Source organism: Eutrigla gurnardus (assembly GCF_963514095.1).
Source record: "Eutrigla gurnardus genome assembly, chromosome: 11".
NCBI lineage: Eukaryota > Metazoa > Chordata > Actinopteri > Perciformes > Triglidae > Eutrigla > Eutrigla gurnardus.
Window position 1 is genome coordinate 13234362 of NC_139925.1, and position 24802 is coordinate 13259163.

General features: G+C 41.2%; 1 protein-coding gene and 1 long non-coding RNA gene across 3 annotated transcripts in view; one reads left to right on the forward strand and one right to left on the reverse strand.

The window, feature by feature from the left end:
- The window catches only part of LOC311020566, a 74347-nt gene that overhangs the window by 35134 nt on the left and 14411 nt on the right, over positions 1-24802 (forward strand). For both annotated transcript variants that reach the window (XR_014597912.1, XR_014597913.1), the window contains exon 2: positions 23363-23438. This is a non-coding gene — a long non-coding RNA (uncharacterized lncRNA). The remainder of the gene's footprint in view (positions 1-23362; positions 23439-24802) is intronic.
- Positions 24186-24802, reverse strand: part of hmx2 (H6 family homeobox 2) — a 2196-nt gene continuing 1579 nt past the window's right edge. The window contains exon 2 of the mRNA XM_084020664.1: positions 24186-24802. This exon is cut by the window's right edge and continues 398 nt beyond it. Within this exon, the coding sequence (XP_083876790.1) occupies positions 24656-24802 (147 nt within the window). The 3' untranslated portion in view covers positions 24186-24655.

Below are 24802 nucleotides of genomic sequence, written 5' to 3' on the forward strand. Positions count from 1 at the left end.
ATATCATCTCCGTGTGTGTGTGTGTGTGTGTGTGTGTGTGTGTGCGCGTGCATGCGTGTGTGCGTGTGTATTCTTTTCATTTTGGAGTATGCCAGCACATTCATAAGTATACCAGCACATTCATGCACACACAGTCACAGGCACTGTAACATAAGCTTTACCATAGAGAACTGTGGCAGGGCTGCGAGATTCAATTTAACCACAACTGTTTACAGCTGTCAATATAGGGACCAACACCACAATAAATGCATTAAATTGCATCTGGCCTCATGTCATGGAAAATAAGGTGAGTGGACAGGCTGTGTAGGTGATACCGGCTCTCACTATTATTACATGGCTGTGTCTTAAGGGTTGTCTGGGCTGCTGTCCATTGGATTTAATCAGCCTCTATTACCTGCTACCCTTTTCACAGTTAAAATAATCACCCACAATTACTGACATAAAGGGGAGAGCTGACATGAGAGTCAGAGGGAGAGAAATCGCACAAAGTAATTTCTCCCCACCTTGGTTGCTTACATGGCTTTTGATGTTTTTGGGTGTGTAATAAAAGGATTGAGGGGTGTCTGGCACAACCCTCTTTGCTGCACCATGAACAGTAGATATGGAAATGCCCTTTAAAACTTGCACACACACACAGACACAAGAAGGCATGTAAATGTAGATGCAAACGTATAATGCATAACATACAGTACAGACGTACAGAAAGCTCCACATGATTACAGTATATTACACAAAGACAGAAAAAATCCCTTGCACATACAGACACGGGTTCGCATGCTCATATGAGTGCATATGAGGTGCACACACAAGTGCACATGGACACCCACTGCCACCTCCACCATTAACTAAAGAGGTTTGTGCAATTTATTGTATGTTGCAGATGAAAGAAAAAGTGAAAATAATTCAATAATTGACCGACTTTAAAATTAAGAAAATAGAACCATGAGAAAGGGGGAATTGTGAGCTACTTTAATCCTCAGCTTGCTGCTGAAAAATTAGAGACACCATTAAATGTACCTTTGAAATAAATGGGGCCCAATTACCGAGATGGCCGGGACTCTGATGAAGCTTTTGTAAAGGCGGACAAACACGGTGGAGGGGACAGTCAAAAAGGGATTGAGGAGCAGGGTGTAGATCCAGGCAAAATTATCCAAAAATGATCTTTTAGATGAAAGTTAAATTCACATACATGTTGGTGGTAATGCAGTTGTGATGCAGGGTTCAATGAAAACACTGACACTGAAATTTGCCTATTTGGGAGATAAAGAGCAAATGATAGCAGTCGCAGTCACATGAGAGTGGATGGGAAAAATGACCCATACAATTAAAAAGCAAAAAAAAAAAAGCATGCTAAATGTAGACAATATGAACATTAGTAGCAATCATCACCCAGAGTGTTGCTCAGTTACATTAGCTGTTGTGTGTTCAGGAAATAAGTCATGTTGAATGGGTTTAGGAGAGTTGTTTTGATAATAGCGTTTTGTCAAATCTCTCCTTTTTTAATTATCGGGTCAGAGGGTAGCAGCTCAAACTCCCTCTCTTTCATCCCTCTTCACCACAGTGAGTGCTGCCGACCCTTCCCACAGCAATACAGCACTCTCTGTACCTCCAGTGTAAAACACAGCCTCAATTACTTTCGATGAAGCTCTTTTTCCGAGAGCAATTTAAAAAAAAAAAAATGACGATAGCATGAAAAACATAAATCAGATGTTACTTCCTGTGATTGTCTGTTTCTTAACCGACATCCTGGCATTTTCAGAACTTAAAAAATGTCTGAAGGGTGATTCAATCTCCAAATCAGAAAATGAGATGTGACCTCTATATGCTGATGACCTTGTTCTTTCCTTTCTGAAGTTCATTCCTTGTGTTCGATCGATCCAGGAGAGGACCAGACCTTACACGGGGAGCTCATAGATGGTTTTGGACACAACAGCTTGTCAAAGGGTAAAGGTTAAGGCCACGAGTGTCTGTCGAGGCCCAGACATGGGTCAGAAGGTCTCAGTCAGGGTCAGGACCCCAGGTGACCCCAAGTCTGCGCTCACAGTTGTGTTGCATTTAGTTTCTGTGGACTGTGGCTTACTACCAGTGTGGCTTCTGTAGGAGAAAGTGAGGCTCTTGATGGACAACTTTCAAGGATATTAACCCTGGGCCCGGATAACACACCTTTACTCTTCAAAATATCAAATACGTCTATTTGGATTTCTCTAATTACAGTTTTATAATAGTTTATTCATTAATGCTTGGAACAGGAAGTTAGAACTATAACTAATTACGAATGATAGTAATGTCAAGTAATAGCTTTATATTCACATTGTGTCCTCTTTATCAATGCATATGCTCATTTGGTGATAAAGAGAGGTTATAGATTCAATATTTATTTATATATATATATATATATATATATATATATATATATGGTTTAAATAAAATAAAAACAGCAATGAGGAAGAAGTAGCAATGTCGATCAACATACAGGTTGAGATTATTCGATAAAATCACCATCACATTAGATTTAGAAATCACTTAAAGAGCATCTAACAGTTTAACAAGTGAGATGGAAGCTGAACACATCATTTGCAAAGCAGCCATTTCCGTCTCAGCTGGTGCGTTAAACATAACAGAGTGTAATGTGTACTGCCACCCTACTGTACTATTCATTCCTTCATTACTATTTTATATATGCGTATGATTAACACTCATTGCGTGGCTCAGTTCCCAATCTCTCTGTCGGCGGCCCTCCACTAAAGACAGCTCAAGCTTGAGAGATTTTTTTTTTCCTCAGTCATTTAAATTTTTGCACTTCCATTTACCCGCCTTTTAATTTAGCGTATAATGATGCCATTATAACCAAATCCATCTGGAAGTTCTGTTGGGAGCGGTTAATGTTCCATGGCTTTTCGCTGCTAATGCCATTGCGCCTGCATTGGCAACAGATGCTCTGAAAGCAACAGATACATTCTCTCCCAACATCATTACAAGCATGCCCATGTCCAGGATAAATGTTGCTGCTTGTTCAGGACTATCATACCTGCAATGGGACTGTAAAACACAGCGGATACACAGCAGACTGTATCACTGCCAATGAATTCCAACTTTTCAAACCATTTATTCATGAAGCAGGGGTACAAAAAAATGGGTCTCTAGCCCCATACAAAGGTGACGGGCTGTAACTCTTTAAGAGGCGACATCGAGGGATATGAGCGAGAAAAGTATTTCAAAATAAAAGTGTGCTAGTGTTGAGCTTAAACAGTGTTTTGTCACAGCAAAAATCTCAACTCCTTTTACTCCCGTTGCAGCCATTTAGTGACCCCCCTCTGCCACCCACCAACAAACACCCTTGGACAGTTCATCTTGTGTGATATGAAAGCTAGAAAAAAAATGTTTTCAGTTGCAATTTAGGTGATTAAGTACATTGGATAATTAATTGGAATAACAAACAATTTCCTCCATGGAGGATTACTGATTAGTCGAGCTCCCCAACGCTGCCATGGCCTTTTTATCCTCTCTGCTTCAATTATGTTAATGCTAACTTTCTCTCCCAGAAATTATTGTGATTAATTTTCTCTTGTTTTGAATTACAATTCCACTGGCTGCTAGCACTTTAAAGCATTCATTAATTCCCAATTAGATTGGTGGGCTCATTTGCTCCAGTGCCGCTCGGTTCTGTAGCACTTTGTGTTTAATGTGCTAATTGGGCGAGATTTAAAACAACTAACCTCTTATGAGAGGAGAAAAGTTATTCGACGGTAACATTAGCATAATTTATCCCAGAATGCTCAATTAGACAGTGCCGCAATAATCATGACAACTGACTAACAACTGTTGTTAACACTTGGATACTAAAACTGAAGTAAGTTCAGGGTTCAGTCGTAATGGATCTACCACACGTTGGTTTCCTTCCATTCTGAGCAAATGTGTTGTCTGTGCTTTCCCGCCAAGCATCCAACATGTCTTAGACAGTATGGTGGGGTTCTTTTTTCTGCATTTTATGTCTCTTCAGTGCTTTGTTACAACCACTCGAACAGCATTAACAGCTCACTACTCCATTAACTGAAGACTTGGATTGTCGCTAACTCATTTACCACCATCAGAGGATCGACGCTTCAGGCAAACATGAGTGGGGTTGGATATAAGCAAAAAAAAAAAAAAGATTGCTTTCATGTACCGATGTGATCTCTTCAAATGGGACCTGGTACCTGGGAGTGAAATGTTGTTCAGCTGTGTGTACCGCACAAGCTTTTTCATCATAAGATGATAGACGCTGGTCTTGAGAGGTTTGGTAAAGAACTGGGCTTGTCCAGATCAAAGAAATGTAAACCTTGATCATTGCACCTATCTGAGCACCATATAGGTGTGTGTAATCTAATCTAATCTAAAATTAATAATTATTTCTTTGATGTGATGTATATAATAGTTCTTCAAACAACAACATTATGGCCACATTATTTAATTTAACTGCCAGATTGTAACCGTTGGTACGCAACCAAAGATGCTCGATAACAAACATTCTGTTTGGCCAACGGTTTGAAAGGCTATACATTTGTATGCATAGTGGGCGTGGTCAAGGCATGTTTGCAGTGCAGCATTTATAGAGTTCTAGCTATTTGTCAGTGAATATATGCTATATCTCCCAGGGCTTGGGAGATGTAGCATATAGGGAAGCATTGAGGGAAGGGTGACCTTCTGTCACAGATATTTTGAATATTATATGGCATATAAACAATACATTTTCATAATATGCTCCACACAGAGTCCATCCCATGATGCTCATATAACAATACAAGACCCAAAAGGAACAGGATGTGGTTACAAGTGTAGGTAAGTGATAATAATGACATCTGGTGTGAATAAGTCTGAAGAGGGACACTATCATCTCAGTTCCTGGCGTTAACGTCTTTCACGTCTCAAGTGCTTGGACACTGGCAAAATCTATTAGTACCCCTTTAGAATTACAATGCATTGGATATCAGCCCATTGAGTGTTTTGTTCAGGTAATTCATAGAGCACTTTGAACAATACTGAAGCATTGAGATGAAAACCATTGTGCCTTGTGTACAAATGGACACTTGCTTATTTCATTGCACACTTTTCATCTATATGGAAATTAAATGATGCGCTCTCGAGCCTTGTTTGCTTGTTTGTCTTGTCCGTCATCAACAATGAAAGGAAAAATAAGAATAACCTGTGCGCTGGGAACTTTTGTCAAGGCAGCTCTTGTGACATTATTGCAGTGCAAGAGGGAAGGAGGGCTGGATGAAAGAGATGTCCAGCAGGGTCAAAGCCAGCCTAAATTCTCATATGGGTGAATAGTACACAACTCATGATATTTATTTCTGTTTACTGTCTGTCTTATTTGAATGAAGGAGCTTTATGATGTGTGATGGACACCGTGGATGTCATTAATGGAGGTTTATAAATCTCAATGGTGCAACTCATTTGTGTTTGATTAGTTTTCAAGATGAACATATACAATGGCATGCCTTTATATGTAGATATTACATATTTTATATTATTTTGTAATTCATGTTGATAGAGGAAGAAAAGCATCTTCAGACCTTTCAGCCACATCTCCTCCATTTCCTGCCTCAAATGGGGGACAAAGAGACCCTTGTCTGCCCGTCATGCCCAGTGCCATTGGGAAGTTAAGGCGGGGAGAATTAGGAAGGGGCAGGAACAGGGCTCCCCACTACAAGGTAACAAGGGAAAACCAATCCCTCCTGGAATTATCCTGATACTGGAGACACAGGGCTCACCAGACAGCGGATCAATGGGTCTCTCCAGGGAGGAGAAGGAAGGAGGAGGGGTCCAGAGCAGGATATTGCACCAAAAGAAAGTGTGCCACGCTGTGTCCAAATTACCCCCAAAGTTGTGGGGGGGATCCCGTTACCTTTTCAGATGTTTAATTTGAATGTTCACTTGCCTGTTTTGGCTGTATGCCCGTGCCACATCAACCAAGGATCTGGCTTTGGAACTACTATTACAGATTACAATGGCACTGAATTACCCAACAAGCTTTGTTATGTTGAGGTCCACCACATAACAGAAAGCACAAGTCAAGCTCACATGGAGGAAAAAAAAGCTTTCCTGGGCTTACACATTTTTCTTAAACAAAATGAATAATGTTATTGTAGATTGCTACTTTAACAGATAATTATATTTTTACAAAATTCATGTGGTTGCCCAGGTCACCAAATTGTTGTGTATCAACAGACCCAACTAAACTTAGATCACATCCTCCACCATATTAGTCAGTCGTCCTGCTGTATACCTTACAATCAATAAGATGGAGGATAAAATGAATATCACTTTGATAACTTCCAATCATTCCTTCTATATTACATTCACTTTTGTGCTTGATGATGTTTTCTGAAGCCCAGTAGGAAAAATCGTCAGGAGTCCATCAATGATCAAACTTAACAAGCTATATTTTCATTTTGGAATGTAGCTCATGAAAAATGACACTTCTGCTCTTTACATAAACCATAGCCAGCGAAGTTTCCTTCGACACTTTCTCCACCGATCCACACCACTACCTGTTAACCTTCCAGTGCAACCACATTCAATGAGACCGAGGCTCTCTTGTTTTCCTTTATCCACCAGGACACATTGCTCTTCACCTCGCCTGTTGTCTGCCAGTATGAAAGCATGAGGTATTCTCTTTGAGGCGACGCGCGCTGGGAATGAAAGAGCCGAACACTCCTGGTCCTCGCCCTCCAAGTCCCCTTCCACCATCCCACCTGGACAATGCACTCCCGTCTAGTACCATGTTTCGAGCGAATTTCATCATCCAGCATCTATGAATGACTGGAGCACAGCGCATCGCATATTGATCCGCTCCCTTTTGTGAGGCCTTCCAAGCTTGTGATAATTAGTATCGTCCATTAGCGACTTCGCTGAGCTAACATGCCCATTAAGAGTCAAAGCTTCTGTTCTTTTCGGCGGTGATTCATTTGGCCCAGACTTTTTATTCTTTAAAAGGAGGATAAGGGAATTGTAAAAATGTGTTGTGGACAGATGCAAAGTGGAAAATATAAAGTGGGTGTTTAAATGCATTAAAAGGCATCTGGATTTAATTAACACCCAAGATAGCTGGCAGCTTTGTTCGTGTGCTGTAAATGATCATCTTCGCAAGGAACAGAGCTATAATTTTCAGCATAGTTTTAAAAGGTGCTTTGCAGATGCATTGTAGAGGCCTCTTTCTTTTCACAGCCCTAATGCATAACTTCTCTTTGCCCCCTTTTGATGCCAAAAGGAACATTTAGAATCCAATGTAATACCACACATCTATACTCATCCTCTTTTCTTTTCTTTTTGCAATTTGCAAATTATTATAATCTTTATTATAACCACATTATAATCTTTATTAGGTAAAGATTATAATGTGGTCATCGGGGAATTGTTAGCATCGAGCACACAACTTCCTGACTCATATTTCATAAAGTTTGCTGATGACACTGTAGTACTTTGGCAAGAATAAGGGGCTCAGAAATGCAGCTATGCAGAGCACGAAAGCTTCAAACTGAATATGTTGACACTTTTGGGATTGTTTCCTTTGGTGGTCCAGACCTGAGTATCGATTGCAATACAAGAGGTTCACATCTACCTGTTTACTTTGTCTGTTTACTGTTTACATTCCTCTGGCAAGCAAAGATATTATTTCTCTGTTGAGGACCCTAGAAAGCAGCCACCCTGCGCTTAGTGTTCGACCCTGGTACCCGCTGAAGCACGACTGATATAATGAGAGACTGTGGGGGGAAACTATACCGGTGCCAGTAGAGGCTCTTGGTGAGGTATCCAAACAGCAGCTTCCACTCTGTGGATGGCGTTTTGGGATGCATGTGTGTCACGTTGACCTTACTGACCATCGGCTGGCTAAGAGGGGAAATGAGCGCAGGGTATGAGAAGGCGGGAGCACCAAAGTAAAGTGCTCACCCTGAGCCATTATGATTAACCATCAGCAGTTTTTGTGTAATCATCGGCAATGTGCTCACAGCAGAATCTCGTATGGAAAGGGCTACAGAGAAAAATCAATCACATTATATTACTGTGGACATGCTTTATTGACCTCTGTTGGTGTTCACACATTTCATGCTTGATTTGTATCTACTGGCGGGCGTTTAGAACAATGTGGGCAATTTGGGCAATGAGGAAAAACAGGGCAGACATTTTCAAGCCCGAAGCCCGTGCTTATGGATTGAGTGCTACTTTATGAAAAAGAGCAACCTATTTAGATGCACTTCCTGCATACATTTTATGAAATACCCAGAAGCGTTGGATGTAACTGTGCACTTATTCAGGCCCATCAGAGAATATTTGAGGTTTAGAATATATGTCTATATATATATATATATATGTGTGTGTGTATATATATACATATATACACACGTATGTATGTGTGTATATATTATATATATATATATATATATATTAGGGCTGTCAAAAGATTGATTTTTTTTAACCGCGATTAATCGCATTTTGTCCATAGTTAACTCGCGATTAATCGCAAATTAATCGCATTTTTTTTAGCACATTTTTTTTTCTTCTAAATGTACTTTAATGAATTTTTTTTCATATTCTTAATACTTTTAACAACATAAGGGCAAATATACTTGATTTATGAAAATGTTTATTTAACACTTCAAATATCCCTTTACCAAAACATGGGATCAAAACAGGGTTATAAGAATATATCACAAACAATTAAAGTGAACATGTCACAGGAGATAGTGTAACAGGAGAGAAGTACAGTTAGGATATAAGTGCATTGGCTTGCAAGTGATATCTCAGACTGGACGTACTTCTATGGTAGCTCATTTCATACCCACAGTACGCGCAGATGACTTTGGTCTTATCGACTGAACCATCCGGCAGTCTTTTGAAGGTGAATTTGCCGTTCACAAATCGATTTTAAACGCGTGTGGACGCGCCGCTTCCCAGTATTGCACGCTTGGTGGGCTGCCACTAGAGGATGATTGACAGGCGCTCTCCTTTAAACAACATATTTTTGCGAGCGTTCGCGAGCGTTCGCGAGCGTTCCCGAGGCGGCGAGTCGAGCCCGGCGCCTCTGATTAGCATAAAGTAGATTCGACTTATACTTGAGGAGCGGCCAACTCGCGCGCCGTCTCTCGACATTCGCCGCAACGCTACCAGAATACAATGAATGGGACGCGGGGAAACACCGCTGCCTGTGGACGCGCACCTTCCCTCTGGATCAAGACTACAGGTGCCACCGACGGCCATAAATCATACAATGCGCTTTTTTTTTTTTTTTTAATACCGAGCGTTAATCGCGCGTTAAAAAAATTAACGCCGTTAAGAGGATGTTGCGTTAACGCGTTATTAACGCGTTAACTTTGACAGCCCTAATATATATATATATAATATATACACACATATGTATGTGTGTATATATTATATATATATATATATATACACACGTATGTATGTGTGTGTGTATATATATACTGTATATATATATATGTATCTATATGTATGTATCTAGTTGTCCTCAGACAACAGTAAATAAGATTTGGACTTCTCATTATCTGAACACCAAGCCGTGACAGCAGCATTCATCCAAAATGCATTGTATCTAAAGGTTAAGAGTAGTTATGAGAAAAGTAATGTATTATTAAAATACCTTTCGGAATGAAGTACCTTCAGATATATTTTCCTTGGTAATGAAAGCAGGATTCAGTGGAAATGTAGTCATTTAGATGCCCATTTCTTCAAGCCTTTTTTACCCTCTAGCTCTTCAACGATTTATCTGGGGAGAGTGAAGAGCTCACAGCTAGCGAACAGACAGTAAACATTTTGTTATAGTCGGAACCATCTCTTATTACTGGTTTTTCATTAAAAAAGAAAGCCCTTCGAAGCATTCAAAGCATTTCGGCGGATGAAGATGCTTCACAATTTTCTCCCTCTCACCTCTTTCTCTCCTCACTATACCTGAATCCTTTCTCTTTTTGATGCTGTTAAGGGAGTAATTGAGTGCAGAAAATGGCTTGGCTTATTTGGACTGAGCCTGATCCAGAAATGATTAAAGCTAAAGGGGTTTGAGGTATTCAAAGAGAGAGAACGAAAGAAAAGAATATGGTTAATGCTTTTTTTTTCCTTTTTTCTTTTTTTCCATTTTGTGAGGAGAGAAGGAGATGGGAGGGGTGGTCAGGCTGAGCAGCCAGACAGGTTGGTGTTCAAGGGGGAGGAGGGGGAGTGTGGGTGCACAGAATAGCCCCTACTCATACCCCTATTAAAAGCATCAGGATTGTCAGAGACGGTAAAAAGACAGGAAATCACTGTAAGAAATGAAGCTTCTTTTACCAATTACTGAATACCGAGTGCACACCTTGGAGCTCTTTGTCCTCTGTAGCACCAGTTCTCCATCTCTCTACCCTTTTCTCTCTTGTTTCCTTTCTTTTTTTTCTCCCTCTCTCTCTCTCCCTCTCCCTCGCCGGCTTAGAGCCTTTGAGTCAGATGCATTAGCACCAAGGCCCAGAGAAGAGGCAGCGTTTTCAAAGCCCAGTTGGACTCACTTCTAGCCTGTCGTTGTGGCTCCTTTTCAGGCTTTTATTCGCAGACAGTAGGGGCAGGTCTGAAAAAGACGCCCTCAACCTCTCCATTCAAACATTTATCTCTCCCTTTTTTCTCCGTTGCTACAGCAGAGATGATTAGCGGAGGGAGCAATTTTCGGATCTGCGGCGCCTTTTCTGCACAGCGTGTTAAAAAATATAAAAATGGAGCACATTCAACTTGTCTGATTAACACTCACCTACACTGTTGTGCACATTCATGCACATGCTCTCAAACAAACATGGAGTATACATTCTACGTAGCAGTATTTAAAGAAAAAAAATCTAATCCTTTTTATCTGTAATTGATATGAATGTGGGCCTTTAGTGGAGGATCTGTCAGGTCATTGAGTTTGGATAGATGGGCTCTGTCGTGCCCCCTCACCCCCACCGTGACTCTTGGGACCTATAAACACCTCGCAGACCGGCTCTCCATCCCACCTATTGACTTAGTGAGTTAATTACTTCCCAGTTAAAACAATACTAGATAGCTAATGTAGTCGGTAGAGAGGCATTTAACGCCTGTGGTTGTGTGGGTTTGTAGCCTGTTCGTGTGTGTAACAGCACGGCGGTACTATGATACGAGTCCAACGGAAGCCATCCCAATGCGGTCTCACGTTATGGGGTTTTGTGAGGATTGTTGCTGTGGATGCGGTTATGGTGATAGCCACTGGTAATGGTGTCGTTAAAGAAGATATAGCTGCCAAATTAGAGGTTCACAGAGCATATTTGCCGGGGCAATAGCTGCCTTCGGGATCCATAACGTGGTTAGTGGGTTTTCATAGACCGCGCTGACGGATGCTGTCGGCTTGTTCGGGGTTTGCTCTTATCAAGACACATGAGGATATTATTATGTAAGATTACTCATTTTGGAGGGATTTAAATCCCGCTCCCGACACCCCAACCCCACCCCTGCTCCACACCAATCCCTTTACATTGTCCTCACCTCATCTGTCATCCCCATGAGCGGACAGCAGGGGACACTTTTCAAATCACCCCAGTGTTTTGCCACCAGCGCTGTTGTGATGCTAATAAGATTTTCATTTATTTCGAAATATATTACTTCATCTTAGCTCCCTGCATCGAGTACAGGTATTTTTAATGGTTTGAGAGTTTTAGCTCGGTGTTAATGTCAACCATCAGGAAGTTGCCATAGTTGACAGCGAGCTTTGGTGTGTGTGTGTGTCTGTCTGTGTGTGTGTGGTGTGAGGCATTGCTGCTCTCTGGCAGCCATTTGCAAGGTTAATGTTGTAGAAAACAACATCCATCTCTTTCCTCCACCATCTCAAAACAGTTTCATTAGTCCTGGGCGCTCTGACCCCTCGTCTTATGGCGTTGTCAAATGTGACATGCTTCATATTATTGGCGAGTGATGCAATCAATAACATTTCACAGTCCGTGCCGCTGCCAAGTTGCTTGGCCCGGTGTTCGTAGTGTGCATATTTTAAACCACGGGGTCAAATTGGTATCGCGTGTGCCGCCAAGGCCGTCTCCCATTCATCCCCAGTTGGCTAATAAATAAGACAGGCTGAAGGCACTGACTATCAGTAATAATAACAGAGTGAGTTTAGTTTGGGACCCTATGATGAATGAAGCCTGCGTATGCTTTTGTACAGCTTTGTTTGGTGGTGAGCGAGTGAGTCTCAGACAAACACTCTGATTCAGGGGATGACATTAGTTAAACAAATATCCTACTGAATGAGGGCGCTCTCTCTTAGTCCATCAGTATGCGACTCATATTTTTACTTTGTTGGAATGAAATGATGTACAGCCACGTGTCATCATATTCACCGACGCTTTGTAAAAGGAAAGAAAAACATCTTAGATTCTCATTCTCATTGTAACTATAAAGCTTCATCCAATTTATATATTTTAACACTTCATGATCTTATAATAATAAAGTTTTTCTAGACATGAACATATGATGTTTTGAAAAATGCTTTCTAATATTTTGATATTGTGAACAAGATCCTGTGAAATCTAAAGACACTATAGACTATATTGGCAAAATAAACATTAGTGTATTAGATCAATTATGAGGTTTTATTTCATGCTTGGGATGACAAAAAAATAAAAAAACAGTAGATAGTCTACGAACTGTCTAAGAAAATTTTTAATGTATGAGGCTGTACAGTAAGAGGTAGTATTATAGGAGGGACACAATGGGCGCATTATTGGAATAGGGTGATGTGTGATATGTAGGAAACCCTCATGGTTTAACTATAGAAATGTAAATCAAATTCAAGGCTGCAGTCAATACTGAAACACAAAAGAGGAAGTTTATTAACGATAAAATGCTGAACATTCATTCTATACAATGTAATCACAATCTATTCTCTGATAAGTAAAACCTATTAATAGAAATACAAAAAATGAATCAATTGTAAAATAAATAAAGTTGACACACAAACGAGCTTTGACGGGGTCACAAAGCGAATTGTTTGTGGCAGCAATAACCTGCCGTACTTTCAAGTAAAGTAAGAAATTCTTGATGAAACAGGATTTTATTTTTTAAATCCAGAGATATGCACAAAATATGTTTAAACACTCTAATTGCCCCTTATAATAATGTCCTTCTCTTAAAATATTAAACTGACTGCCAGTGGGCTTCAGCATACTACCAGCCAGTCCAAAATATTGCTGTTTTGTGTGTATTTATAAATGTACAAATGTATTTTTTCAAAATGGACAAAATAATGTAGCGACGATCTCATGTTCTAACAAAGTTGGTGTCTGACATGTTTATAAAATGTCTTGTGGGTAATCACAAAGTAAATGTGCTATGCTTAAGCCTGAGCCATGAGAAATGGACAAAAAAGCACTGATAAATTGCTGTGCTCATTGTGAATTCTATACTCAATTGTGGCATTTTCCAGGGTAAATGGAATTGTACATTAAAGTCTGAATATGCCTGACTTTTGGGGGAGTGATGCATTTTATTTTCCCTCTTTCTCCCACAGATGTGGCCTGTAGAAGCCACAGTATTGCGGTGCTTTCAGGGAAAAGGCCATCTTTAGGACCTCTTGATCAATCTGTGACCTTTAAGTACATAGCCATCTCGTAAATAGGAGGGTACGCTTACAGAGACTTCAAAAGCAAGGGGACCCGATAATTTCAAAATGGAGCGGTGTGGAGTGGCGCTGGTGGGGAGTCCATAAAAGCCTGCCTTGTTCTCTACACACCTCCTCTTTGCTCCACAACAGCCAGTTAGGGTAATAGCTCAAGGGAGAAAGGGGAAGAGAAAGAGAGAGAGAGGGAGGGGGGTAGAGGGATGGATGGAGGGAGAGAAAAACAGGTAATTACTGGTAATCATTGGTCGAGGAAGAGCTGATGATCACTGCGTTATAACAGATTGTCCTGTTCCCTGTTGAAAAACACTGAGGAGACCGGATGTGGTGCTGTCGGTAGGTAACGACTGGGAAATTAGTCAGTAACCTTAAACCCCCCTTGCAATCATAGAGTAACTCTCTTTCCCTCTTTCTCTCCTTTTCTCTCTCATTGAGAGGAGTTATATAAATCTCAATGTTCCACTCAATAAGTACAGTATAAGTAGGGACTATGGGTCCTTTATTATATTACAATCTTTGTTATTTAGATTGGACATCAAGTAGAGGCATGTAACTGTAGTTCAACAAGGAGACAGGGTGAAACAAACAGAAATATTAGAGCGAGGCATGGAAGCGGTCGAAGTCCTGATTTAAAGCTGTAATATATTCATAAAATACTTCCGTCTCATACCTATCAAAGTATATGTCCAGTTAAGACAATTTGGCTTTGCTTTGATTTAAACTAAATCCACTAAGTCAAATGCAAACTGTGTCCTGAGGCAATAAAAGCTGTGCAGTGAAATTAGATATTTTCCCCCCTATACGCTGCAATGCGATTTCCCTGTAATTCACCTGCAAATAGCTTCTGTTTTCTGAGCATGGTTGTCCAGCATCATTATCAAATTTTTGATAAAGCAATGTATGTTACACAGACATACTACATTAATTAAATGAAAGTGCCCCTGTACATTTGATAGAATATGCCTTGCTAGCATTGATTGCAACCACTTACTTTTCTTTTTGAAGCAATTTTCCTTCCTTTACTACATTGTCTTGTAGCATAGATCAGCGAAGCAGCACACATATATGTAAAAATGTCTGATCATTGATCACGAAGAAGTTTACTACACATTAAATCATTTTCTAGGTCAGGATGAAGCCAGTTTCAAAATGTGCTCAAATTATATTTGCGGCAGTTACAGTCGGTTTCAAATCTCTTGAAAACAACTTATCCAATTAAAATTATCAATGCAGCTGTATTGTATCACTTATATTTCAATGATTTCTCTCAATGCTTTTCCGAGTCACATGAAGAGCTACTAGAAGTGTAGACTTATGTGGAGCCAGTGTCACAGGAAGACGTATTGATTCGGAGCAGTGTCTTCTGTGTGACTAGACAGTGGCCTCATCACGGTGGGAGTCTTTAGCGAATCAATTGGGAGCACTTGCACTGCTTGTACCTGATTTGTAACTGATAAGACAACACTTTAGAGAACTGAAACTGATTAGCTGAAGGTAAACAGCAAATCAACAGGAAAGTATGAAAGAAAGTTAGCCTGGAATATTGATTGTCTGCTGTTTTTCCAACACAAAATAAAGTTATACATTAGTATGTTTAAATCAAACGATGGAGAAGTTGAGATGAAAATCACATTGCGACATTCTCTTTGAACTGCCTGACAAGGTCTACTAAGTGGCCATGTTGTTGTGTCACTTAAGACTCATGAGATCATTGGCGTTTCATCCACATCTCATAATGGTGATATTGTGAACCCATATCCTGATCCGGCCCTAGTTGAAAGGGGAGGCATGAGATCATTCAGCCTTGACCTAGATGCTGAAGAGCATACCGGAGATGACACTACCAGACGCAGACATAAAACGAATGCTCAGAGCATTTAAATAAATATGAGCTTTTATTGGATAAATAAAAAAAAGAAGAAAAAAAAAGCTGTAGATGCATAAAATATCAATGAAGGGGACGAGGGAGTAATGCTTGAGTGCAGTTGCCTCTTGTGTTGACATGTCACGGTTGTCATGGGAAGCGCGTCACTTAAAACAGGTCAGATTCAAATGCGCCGCTGGGAGTTATGCCTTCCGTCAGTGCTGCCAAACAATGCCACACAACGGGGGAGTCATTCTCACTCTGTTTTAAAAATTACAGTATCAGTAGCACATTGCGCACACCCATGCGGTATCCTGTTTTTTTTTTTTAAGTCCTCCTTAACCGATGCAAAGTTTTTTGTCGTGGCCATTCAAAAGGAATTACCAGTAACACCGCTAATAATAAATGGTTTGAAACGGATACATGTCATCTCGCTACAGTTTAATCTGGCCTACAGGTACTCCGCAGTGGAGGACAGGTAACGTGAGACTCAAAGACTCGCTGCATTAGTTCTGCTTAGCTAACCGTGAATGCTAATTGCAGGAAGAACAAACTACTACTCTCCCCTCCTTTTCCTCTCTCCTCCCCCTTTGGCCTGACAGCAGAGCTTGCTGAGAAGCACAGAGTGTGTCATACAGCTTGGCTTGGAGTGGGAACAAAGAAGGTTGTTCTGCTAGCGAGATTTAATATGTAATGGATAAACACGGTCGAACATGCAGCCGTTTCCGTTTTCCCCATGGCCATCGTGTTGTTCTCTCATGGGCACTATGGGACAATGCGTGGTGTGAGAGTTCACTGAGCGGTTTAATTGTACACTAACTCTCATCGGAATCAGTGGCATCTTACCTTTATTTAACGATAAGGGTATCAGTGTCAGGTTGAATATTGTATGTTCAGGTAGCTGAGATTTCAGTGCAAGTATTGTGTGTCTTTTGTAATATCTCCTGGAAATAAGTATTACAGCACGATCAAAGAGATCCGAGTGCAAAATCAAACAGGTTCATAGTAGAGGGCTAAAATCTTAATTGAAAGAGCATGCTCCATTCAGAGGAACCCAACCATGACACGCCTTTGTGAGAAAACAAGACAATAAAAGAAAGAGGGCTAAGAATCAAAGAGGTAAATCCAGTACTAATACTGACACTGATACTAATCTGTGGGCAAGGTCAAAGACCCAGTTACACACCAGAGGCTATAAAGGCTCAGAGGTGCTGGTCAGCCTGAGCCGCCAAAGCTGTGATCATTCTCTGAGGGTCTGACCTGGGCAAATGAGAGGCCACTACCCTAGTGGCAACCACTATCCTATCAGTCTTCTATCCAGACATCTATAGGCTACCTGCAAGCCCTCAGGCGAGAGCTATCATATAGCCACTGTACCAGGCGCTCCTGCCTTTACCTTGCAGTGGAGATTTATTGTAATTAGAAGATTCCTTTACAAAAGCTTGGGATCAGCGTTTCTTCAAGGATCTCTGTGCGATCCCATGGGGGACACCCTTTGATGCCGACCTTCGAACCCTAAGGGTTAAGCCTTCCCTTTGCAAATGAGTTTGACATGATGGACCACTTCCTAATTGGCCAATTGCTCAGTGCCATTTCTGGGTCCTGCTGGTTTAACAAGTGTATGTTTTTCTACCCGCTCTCCGATGTCTTACCACATCAGCATTGATGGCTTTGAAGTGAGACTTTTTCCCCATACAATATAGATCCAAACGCTTTGCTGAAGATGTCTACAGGGTCATTATGCATGGAAAATAATCAGTCAGCTTTATTTGGCCGTGCAAATACAAGGAATTTGACTATAAATAAAATGTCATGGTTCATATGCCAAAGCTCTTAAATCTTGAATGAAAACCGACAGAAAATCCTTTAAATGTATACAATCTCACCACTCTGAACTTTAAAATCCGTTGAAACCAGCATTGTTTGTGTATTCCATTGGGATTCCCGTGTTTTCCTCTTTTGTCTCTCTCACTCTACCTCCCACTGTGTGTTAGCCTGATAATGCTGAAGGCTATAGTAGCTCTTAAACCATCAGAGACTTTGGAGGAGAGGACTGGCGGTATCGAGTCCTACCCTGCAGCGTGTGGTTTGTAAGTTTCTGCCCCTCCCCACCTCCATCCTTTTCCCAATCAGATTAGTTTGTCTAATAGTGAGAGGAAAGGTTGTGGCCAGTTGGCCCTGCAGGCTTGGAAGAACAGGTGGCCAAGTGCTGAAATGGTTTTTCTGCATTGATCTGGAAAAGTGATGTAGCGGTCCGTATCCCTGTTTAGACTCCAAAAACATCTGGAAGTTATTTCAAATATATACGTTCAGAGTATTTACTTTAGAGCCAATCAGGATTTTATTTTTCAACAATGCCTAAAAACTTTCATTAAATTCGTCATCGCAAATTTAGTACAGTGATTCTGCAACAGGATTAATAATTTGTCTCATTGCCTGATATCTCGGCTTAGGTTCAACAGTCACCTGTACCTGTGCGAGACACCTTTCAAATCTACCTGCAGACCGTTACTCAGATGGATTACCCAGTAACCTTTCCCGATGACCCCTGTAGGGTTTGTTCACCTGCAGGACCATGGGAATCTCACCTGCCAAAATACCTCCTCCCCAGTACACCGAGAACGTGCCTCACCAGCCGCCGAGCATCAAGACAGAGTGTTTAGGGGTGCAGAATTAGTCAGGTCAGGGAATCCTCAGCCTCAGGCCCAGCTAATTACTTTCTAATGTGACGACAATTCTTTTGAAGAGCTGTTTTCTCGCTGACTAAATCCCTTTAAAAGCATCTTGGGGGTGCAAAAGGGGCCGAGAGGGAGTGCACTGTGGCAGGCCACACCAGGGCCAGAGGGGGTGCTCGGGTTACACTCTGCCTGCCGTGATGCATTGTTGGTGGGACGCCCAGGCTCCAGTGCCCCCCCCCCCCCCCTCTTCAACCACTGCCATCACCATCCTCCTCCTCCTCCTCCTCTCAGCACTGTCCCTCCAAGAGAGGCTGCCACACACCAGACCAGAGGATGCACTCTGCACATGAAACACTACACTCAACTAATGGTTACAAATGTGTTTTCAAAGAAATCCCAGGTCTCCAGTACAAACCATAGCCTCACACTGCTGGATGGATATATATGTACACACACACACACACTGTGCACACATGTGGCCACATTGGCATACACAATTAGGGACAATTGGCGTTGCTGAACTGGGAGATATTAAAAAAGACTTTATGAATCCTGAGATATGAGGTTCTTATTTTAGACGAGAGAGAAAAACCAAACACTTTATATTTGAACGGATGTCAGGTGGTTTTACCCACCAATTACAATTTACCACAACGATAACCCAACATATCCAAATCGTCCGCTTTTAGAAATCACAGGTGTTTTGTGGCTTTGTTTGACACATCACACACATTTCAGCGACCTCTCGCTTTTTTTTTCTCTCAATCCCTCAAAGAGAATGTATTCCCTTCCAGGGGGAAGAGATCCCTAATTAGCTGTCAGGTGATAGTGTGCTGCTTTCATTGTGCTCCCTACTGCTGCGCTGCAGGCTATGTGGTCAGCAGTCAGTCTCACACTGAAGTGACAGATCATCTCTCTATACACCAGACCCCTGCAGCTCAAAGAGACCACTTGGTTCTTACAAAGAGATCCCAACTCTCCATATTAAGACAAACTCAATATCGAATCTCATAACAAACAGCTCACTGGTCCGGCAAAGACAAGAGAATCACGCCTGTGATATGTGTGTACTTGTACTATTAAAAACAATAGCAAATAATATGTCACTCACCAAACAGATGACTGACAATTTGGAATTTAGTGACCCTTTGAGTTTGTCACTTCTTTCAATGTAGATGGTTTTAATGGAGAAAAGATATTTTTTATAATATCATGTTACAACATTCAGTGAAACGGACGAAAGCTTTTGGAAATTCACAATCACATTTTTGCCAAGTGTGAAAAATAACTATCCTTTCCTGTATTTCCCAATAAATGCCATATCTTCTGACTGCACAGGATATGGCAGACAGGTAATTCCTGATATAAAAGATATGGTTTCTTCCTGTCTGTCTGTTGGTTTCACTGCAGGTCTCCTCCAGACAGTTCCAGTATCCACCCAGGCAGCGGAGGGACCTTGTTTGAAGGTCATGTCAGCACCGGGGCGTAAACGTTAGACCTTTTTGTGGTCAGGGTAAATGTACAAGGCCGCCCTGCGGGAGCACTCCTTCCCTCTCTTTAATCGGCGTATAACAGGCCCTTGTAGAGCCAAACTGTCTGCGACACATCACTTAGAAATAAAAACCCCTCAGCCAACCCTGCGACGGCTGCGGTTTGAGTACGGCAGCTAGATCATTTCAGAGGGACAACACGGCTCTGCTGGAAGAAGGGAAACAGCAATGGGCAAATCCATTTTAACTAAATATTATTTCTGTGTTTTGAAATCTTTCAATTGTAACTTTTGTGTGAAATAGTTATTTGTTTGATGGACGTGCTCAACTGACTTTGTTGACAAAGCGGCAGTACAGGTGTATTTTATGGTACTGCGATAAATGGACCTAATTTTCTGTCCGATTAAAAAATTCAGATCTTGCAAAAAGCTATTTATTTGGGTTTTTCCAAAAATTACTCTGTAAGATTCTGTCTTTTAAAATCAACCATATTATATATAAGAAAAAATCATTTTTGACAAAATTAAGTAATTTTGTGAATATGTGTGTATCCTTTTGTTGCACTGTATTGGAATATATTTTTCATTCAGCTCCCCTAACATTACCCCTATACTCTGTAAATAAACAGTCTACGAAGTTAATAAGACAAAATACAGAATACACCGCCATCTCTCCGTCAGTGAAGCCAATCATTTGAAGGAGCCGAGAAAGCAAACTTAACAGTTCTAATGCTCCAGCCGAGAAACTTAATTTACCAATTTGCAGGAAGACAAGATGGCAGGAAACAAGCCAATTTGCCACGTGTGCAGCGCACAACAAACCCCAGCCTCACTGCCCGGCCTCATGAGAGGTAATTATCCCTAAAAAAGAATGCCATGCTGTATTAAGATGTTGCCGCATCAAAACGAGGGAGACAGCCTCATTACAAGTAATTATGAGGGAATTAGAAACATCATTTAACTAAACGAGCAAATAATGTCCAGGATATTGAAGAAGCTGCCTGCACTTCTGCCGACCGCTGCAAGTCCCATTACAAAAATTGTAGGTCTTTAATAGAATAATGACATGCTTTATCTTCCCTGCCTCTCCCTGAGAGGGTTTTGCAGCAGAGGGGAGGGAGGGGAGGATGTGAAAACAACTGTTGCAGAGCTCTCTGTCCTCAGTGTGGTCTCACTCTTGAGTGTATAGCATAAGGACTTCAAGATAATCCCCCTATTATCCTTACAAATACAAAATGGAGAGCAGAGAATTGTATCTCACATCCATTATTGTGTCAAAGGTAATGCTAATGGACTTATCTCCAGCGTAATAGCCGAGTTCTCCCCACGTACTGTAGCCTATAATAGTTTGATGCATATTGGACGGCGAATGGCACTTCAAAACAGGCAGTTCAAGAAATGGTCGGTGATTTAACAATGAAGCAACATTTTTGCCATTAAAGCCCCAATGCATTTTTTTTTTTTTTTTTTTTTTTTTAAATATTGTTCTTGGAGATTTCAAATAGCAGCGCTGCTTGTATTTGACCTTGTGTTCAAAACATGTCACGGGTTTAAGCAAATTGATTTGAAGACAGAAATGACAACTACGTTAAAACCTATTTTTGTTATAACCTCGTTACATCCGTGTTTTATGCCTCTTTCAGCAACCTAATCATTTTATGATTTGACTTAATATACTTTATCCATATGTGTGCTTCAGTGCAGCAGCATATGCCTCTCCCGTTAAGGAGAAGGGGGAGGGGGGGGGGGGGGGGGGTGCAAACACAATTTCCCTTCAGCTCCTTCATTTCCAGTTGATATAAAACAGAATCATGAAAAATCACTTCTGGTCCGAGCTCTCCTTTTTAACCATTAACCCATAAATACAGAAGCTGGTTAAAGCCAGCGGATGACAGGGCCTGCCTCAAAAACCTTGTTACGCTCCCCTCAAATTCATTTAGGGACCAAACAGGTCTTGAGAGTTGTCTGGCTTAATGCATTGCGATCGCTTTTAAAACTCCCGTCTTGAGGCAGACCCGAGGCTCTGCATCTGCTCGTGGTGTTATACCTCATAACCTCCCCACTCTAACATGAAGCCACACACACCCTCTTTAAGTCAAATGGCCGTAAATATGTTAGGTAGTTGAAAAGCCTTTCGTTCAATTAAACTGTGAAGGGGGGGGGAAACAGAGTTCTTCAAATATTAGAAGAGAGCCTTTTAAATAAATAAAGTCATGTTTTTGCAGCCTATTTAAATCTAATGGTGTCTCTATTAAGTAAGTTTTGATCTACATCATTTTATCCCCAGAAGTAAAAGATGATATCCTGAGGTTTTAGTATAATTCATTATGATCCTGTAAATATGCTCTAAAAACTATCCCCAGAATCAATTTGCCGGGTGCTCTCTGTCTTTTGCCTCTCCCTCGCCACACTGTGTGTAGCCCACAGTTTCCATTACTCCCATCGTAAATTATATCGCAGAGTGAATTACACTTGCTTTTCACCTTACTAGGCAGGTTTGATGAATCCTAAGGCACAACACATCATCTCAACAAATCTTCATCACCATGCCAGTCGCTGTCTCTTTGCAGTTTAAACCACTTCAAATCATTTTCATTGCCCCGCTATTAAAATTTGTAATTCACACCTGCCATTGCAGTGATACATAGTTACATCGAACCCCCTCCTCTGCCCCCACCCATTCCTCTCTTTCACTTTATTCTCTCCTTTGCTCGTCACCGCATCTCCACACGTCTCTCTCCCTCTCTCTCTCTCTCTCTCTCTCTCTCTCTCTCTCTGTCTCTCTCTCTCTCCCTTGTCTTGTAAATCAAAAAACCTCAGGTGACAGGTCATGCAGATTTCCCACAAGTCAGCGGGGTGCAAACATCCATCCAAAAGAGCGGCGCGTTGCCGTCACACCTGATGACATAATGACCACTTGGAAACTAATAAACAGCTTCATTCAACCAAAGCTATTGCTCCTTTTCATAAGCGTTACGGCCCCCCATCCCTCTCGCTATCTCTCTTTCCTCTCCCTCTCCTATCTGTCACAAATTCATCCCCCTGCGCCTCACCTCTTCGCTGGTGCTGGAGTTGCCCATAAATCACTGCTGTTGTCTAACGCTATCCATTTTCCCAGAAACACAGGGCGGCTGTTGCAGAAATTGGGTCAGGCATAATCTGCAGGGCAGCAGAGCCTGGCTAGTCATGATTCTGCTAGGTAATGTAGCCATTAGCACACAGTGAGAGATTGGCGGGATGGGTAGAAGGGGTTGGCTGGGTGGTGGTGGTGGGTGTACATGATGTGACAACCAAGAAAAGCTGGCAAATGACACAGTTTTATCGCTCCCCATCAACCACAGGGCCTGTGTGTGTGTGTGTGTGTGTGTGTGTGTGTGTGTGTGTGTGTGTGTGTGTGTGTGTGTGTGTGTGTGTGTGTGTGTGTGTGTGTGTTCTTGGGAGAGAATAGGTATGAGTAATTCTCTTCAGGGTTGAGTTTAGTATTTGCATGTATTGAATTGTTGTGAAACTGTAAATTGAACTTTGACAATGTGAGCTGGACCTGTTGACTAGCTTCTGAAATAACATCCTGTATATGGTTTTCAAACTGTAACTAATACAGCAATTCATTACGCCGATGCAGAACATCTCCGATTAATGTTGGCAAGAGTCTTGAACTTGACAAAACTCTTTATTATGGTTCCCCCCCTTTCTAGACCTGATGCTGGCGAGCCAGGGCGGACTTCAAATGGGAGAAGATCTGGCCCAGGGGGGCATGATTGGCTCGTGAAGGTGTGTATCTCTTCCCCTTGCTTTTTTACTCTTTGCATGTGCAAGGCAGCTCGTCAGGTCATCCACCTCCCAATTAACAGCAGTGTCGTGGCTGCTCAGTGTTAATGAATTCAAAGTTAATCTGAAAAGAATGGCTTCAAAGTATTTGCATTGCGATCTGCGGTTCCAGACACAGCTTAATATTTTATTCTGCTTGTACGCTAACTTACTCAGGAATCCCCTAAAAATGTGGAAGCTACAGTTTGATCCTTGCAGGAGGGTAAATAGATTACAACGCACCTGTCGAGAAGCTCACAATATAATATTTCATGTAATAGGAGGTATAAGCTAAGACGTGATATAAACAGTAATGTCGTATTTGAATTCATTATTACAGGGTGTTTTCCTCACTTCAGTCACGGTTAAAGCAAACATGTTCTTAGTTTAATAAATTCCTCCAGGTGAGAACTGTTGCAGCTCGACAACAAAAAATCCCCTTAAACTTCTGATTATATCACGAGCACATTAAGAGAACACCTTGTGATCACATTGTGTGCTCTTTGCATGCTCTTCAGGGGACAAGAAGTGTCAACAAAGTGGAATTTTACATTGGCCTTGTTTACACATGCTTTAAATGTTTGCCTTCTATGTTTAAAAAATCTAACTATGTCAGTATAAGTTTAGAAATGTGAGTACACAAAAACAGTACATGAAATAAAACCAAGCAAGCCCAATTTGTCACTGAAATAGAAAATTTATTGAATGAGAAGGTTATTATTGAAGGTCTAAATTACAATAGAAACAATATATTTTTCCTTAAATGTAATTTTCCTGTCAGGTGAAAAAAAAATGACTGGTGCTTTGCATTATATTTAACGAAACCGATTATGAATATAAACAGTGTAAAAGCATTTTTTTTTTTTGTGAAATCCATTTTTTTTTCTTGAATGTGACGTGAATGTTAAACTCCGTTATTTGATCAGTTAAAGGAGAAAGAAAAAAATAAAAGTACAAAAAGGATTGTAATTAATTATACACACGGTGTATTTTATACATTTAGGGAAGCTTTGATTGCTTTCATGTGAGAAGTACAGGTGCTGCATAATAACAATTTCATCAACGAATAAAGTGATACAGTTCATATACAGGGGTTATGTGGAGACACTTATAAGAATGTGGTATTGTTTTGTAATGCGTCTTTACGTGGACTGCGGTGGCGAACACGCGGCAGGAGTCAGTCAGTACTCGACCTTGTTGTACAGGTTGTATAAAGGTAACGCTGGCAGGTTGCTCCCCGGGTAATAAAGGGGCGTCGGGAACGCGATGGACCGTGGAACCGGGACGCGCAGTAAGGAGTTATCTCTGAAAACCAGCGGCATGCCCAC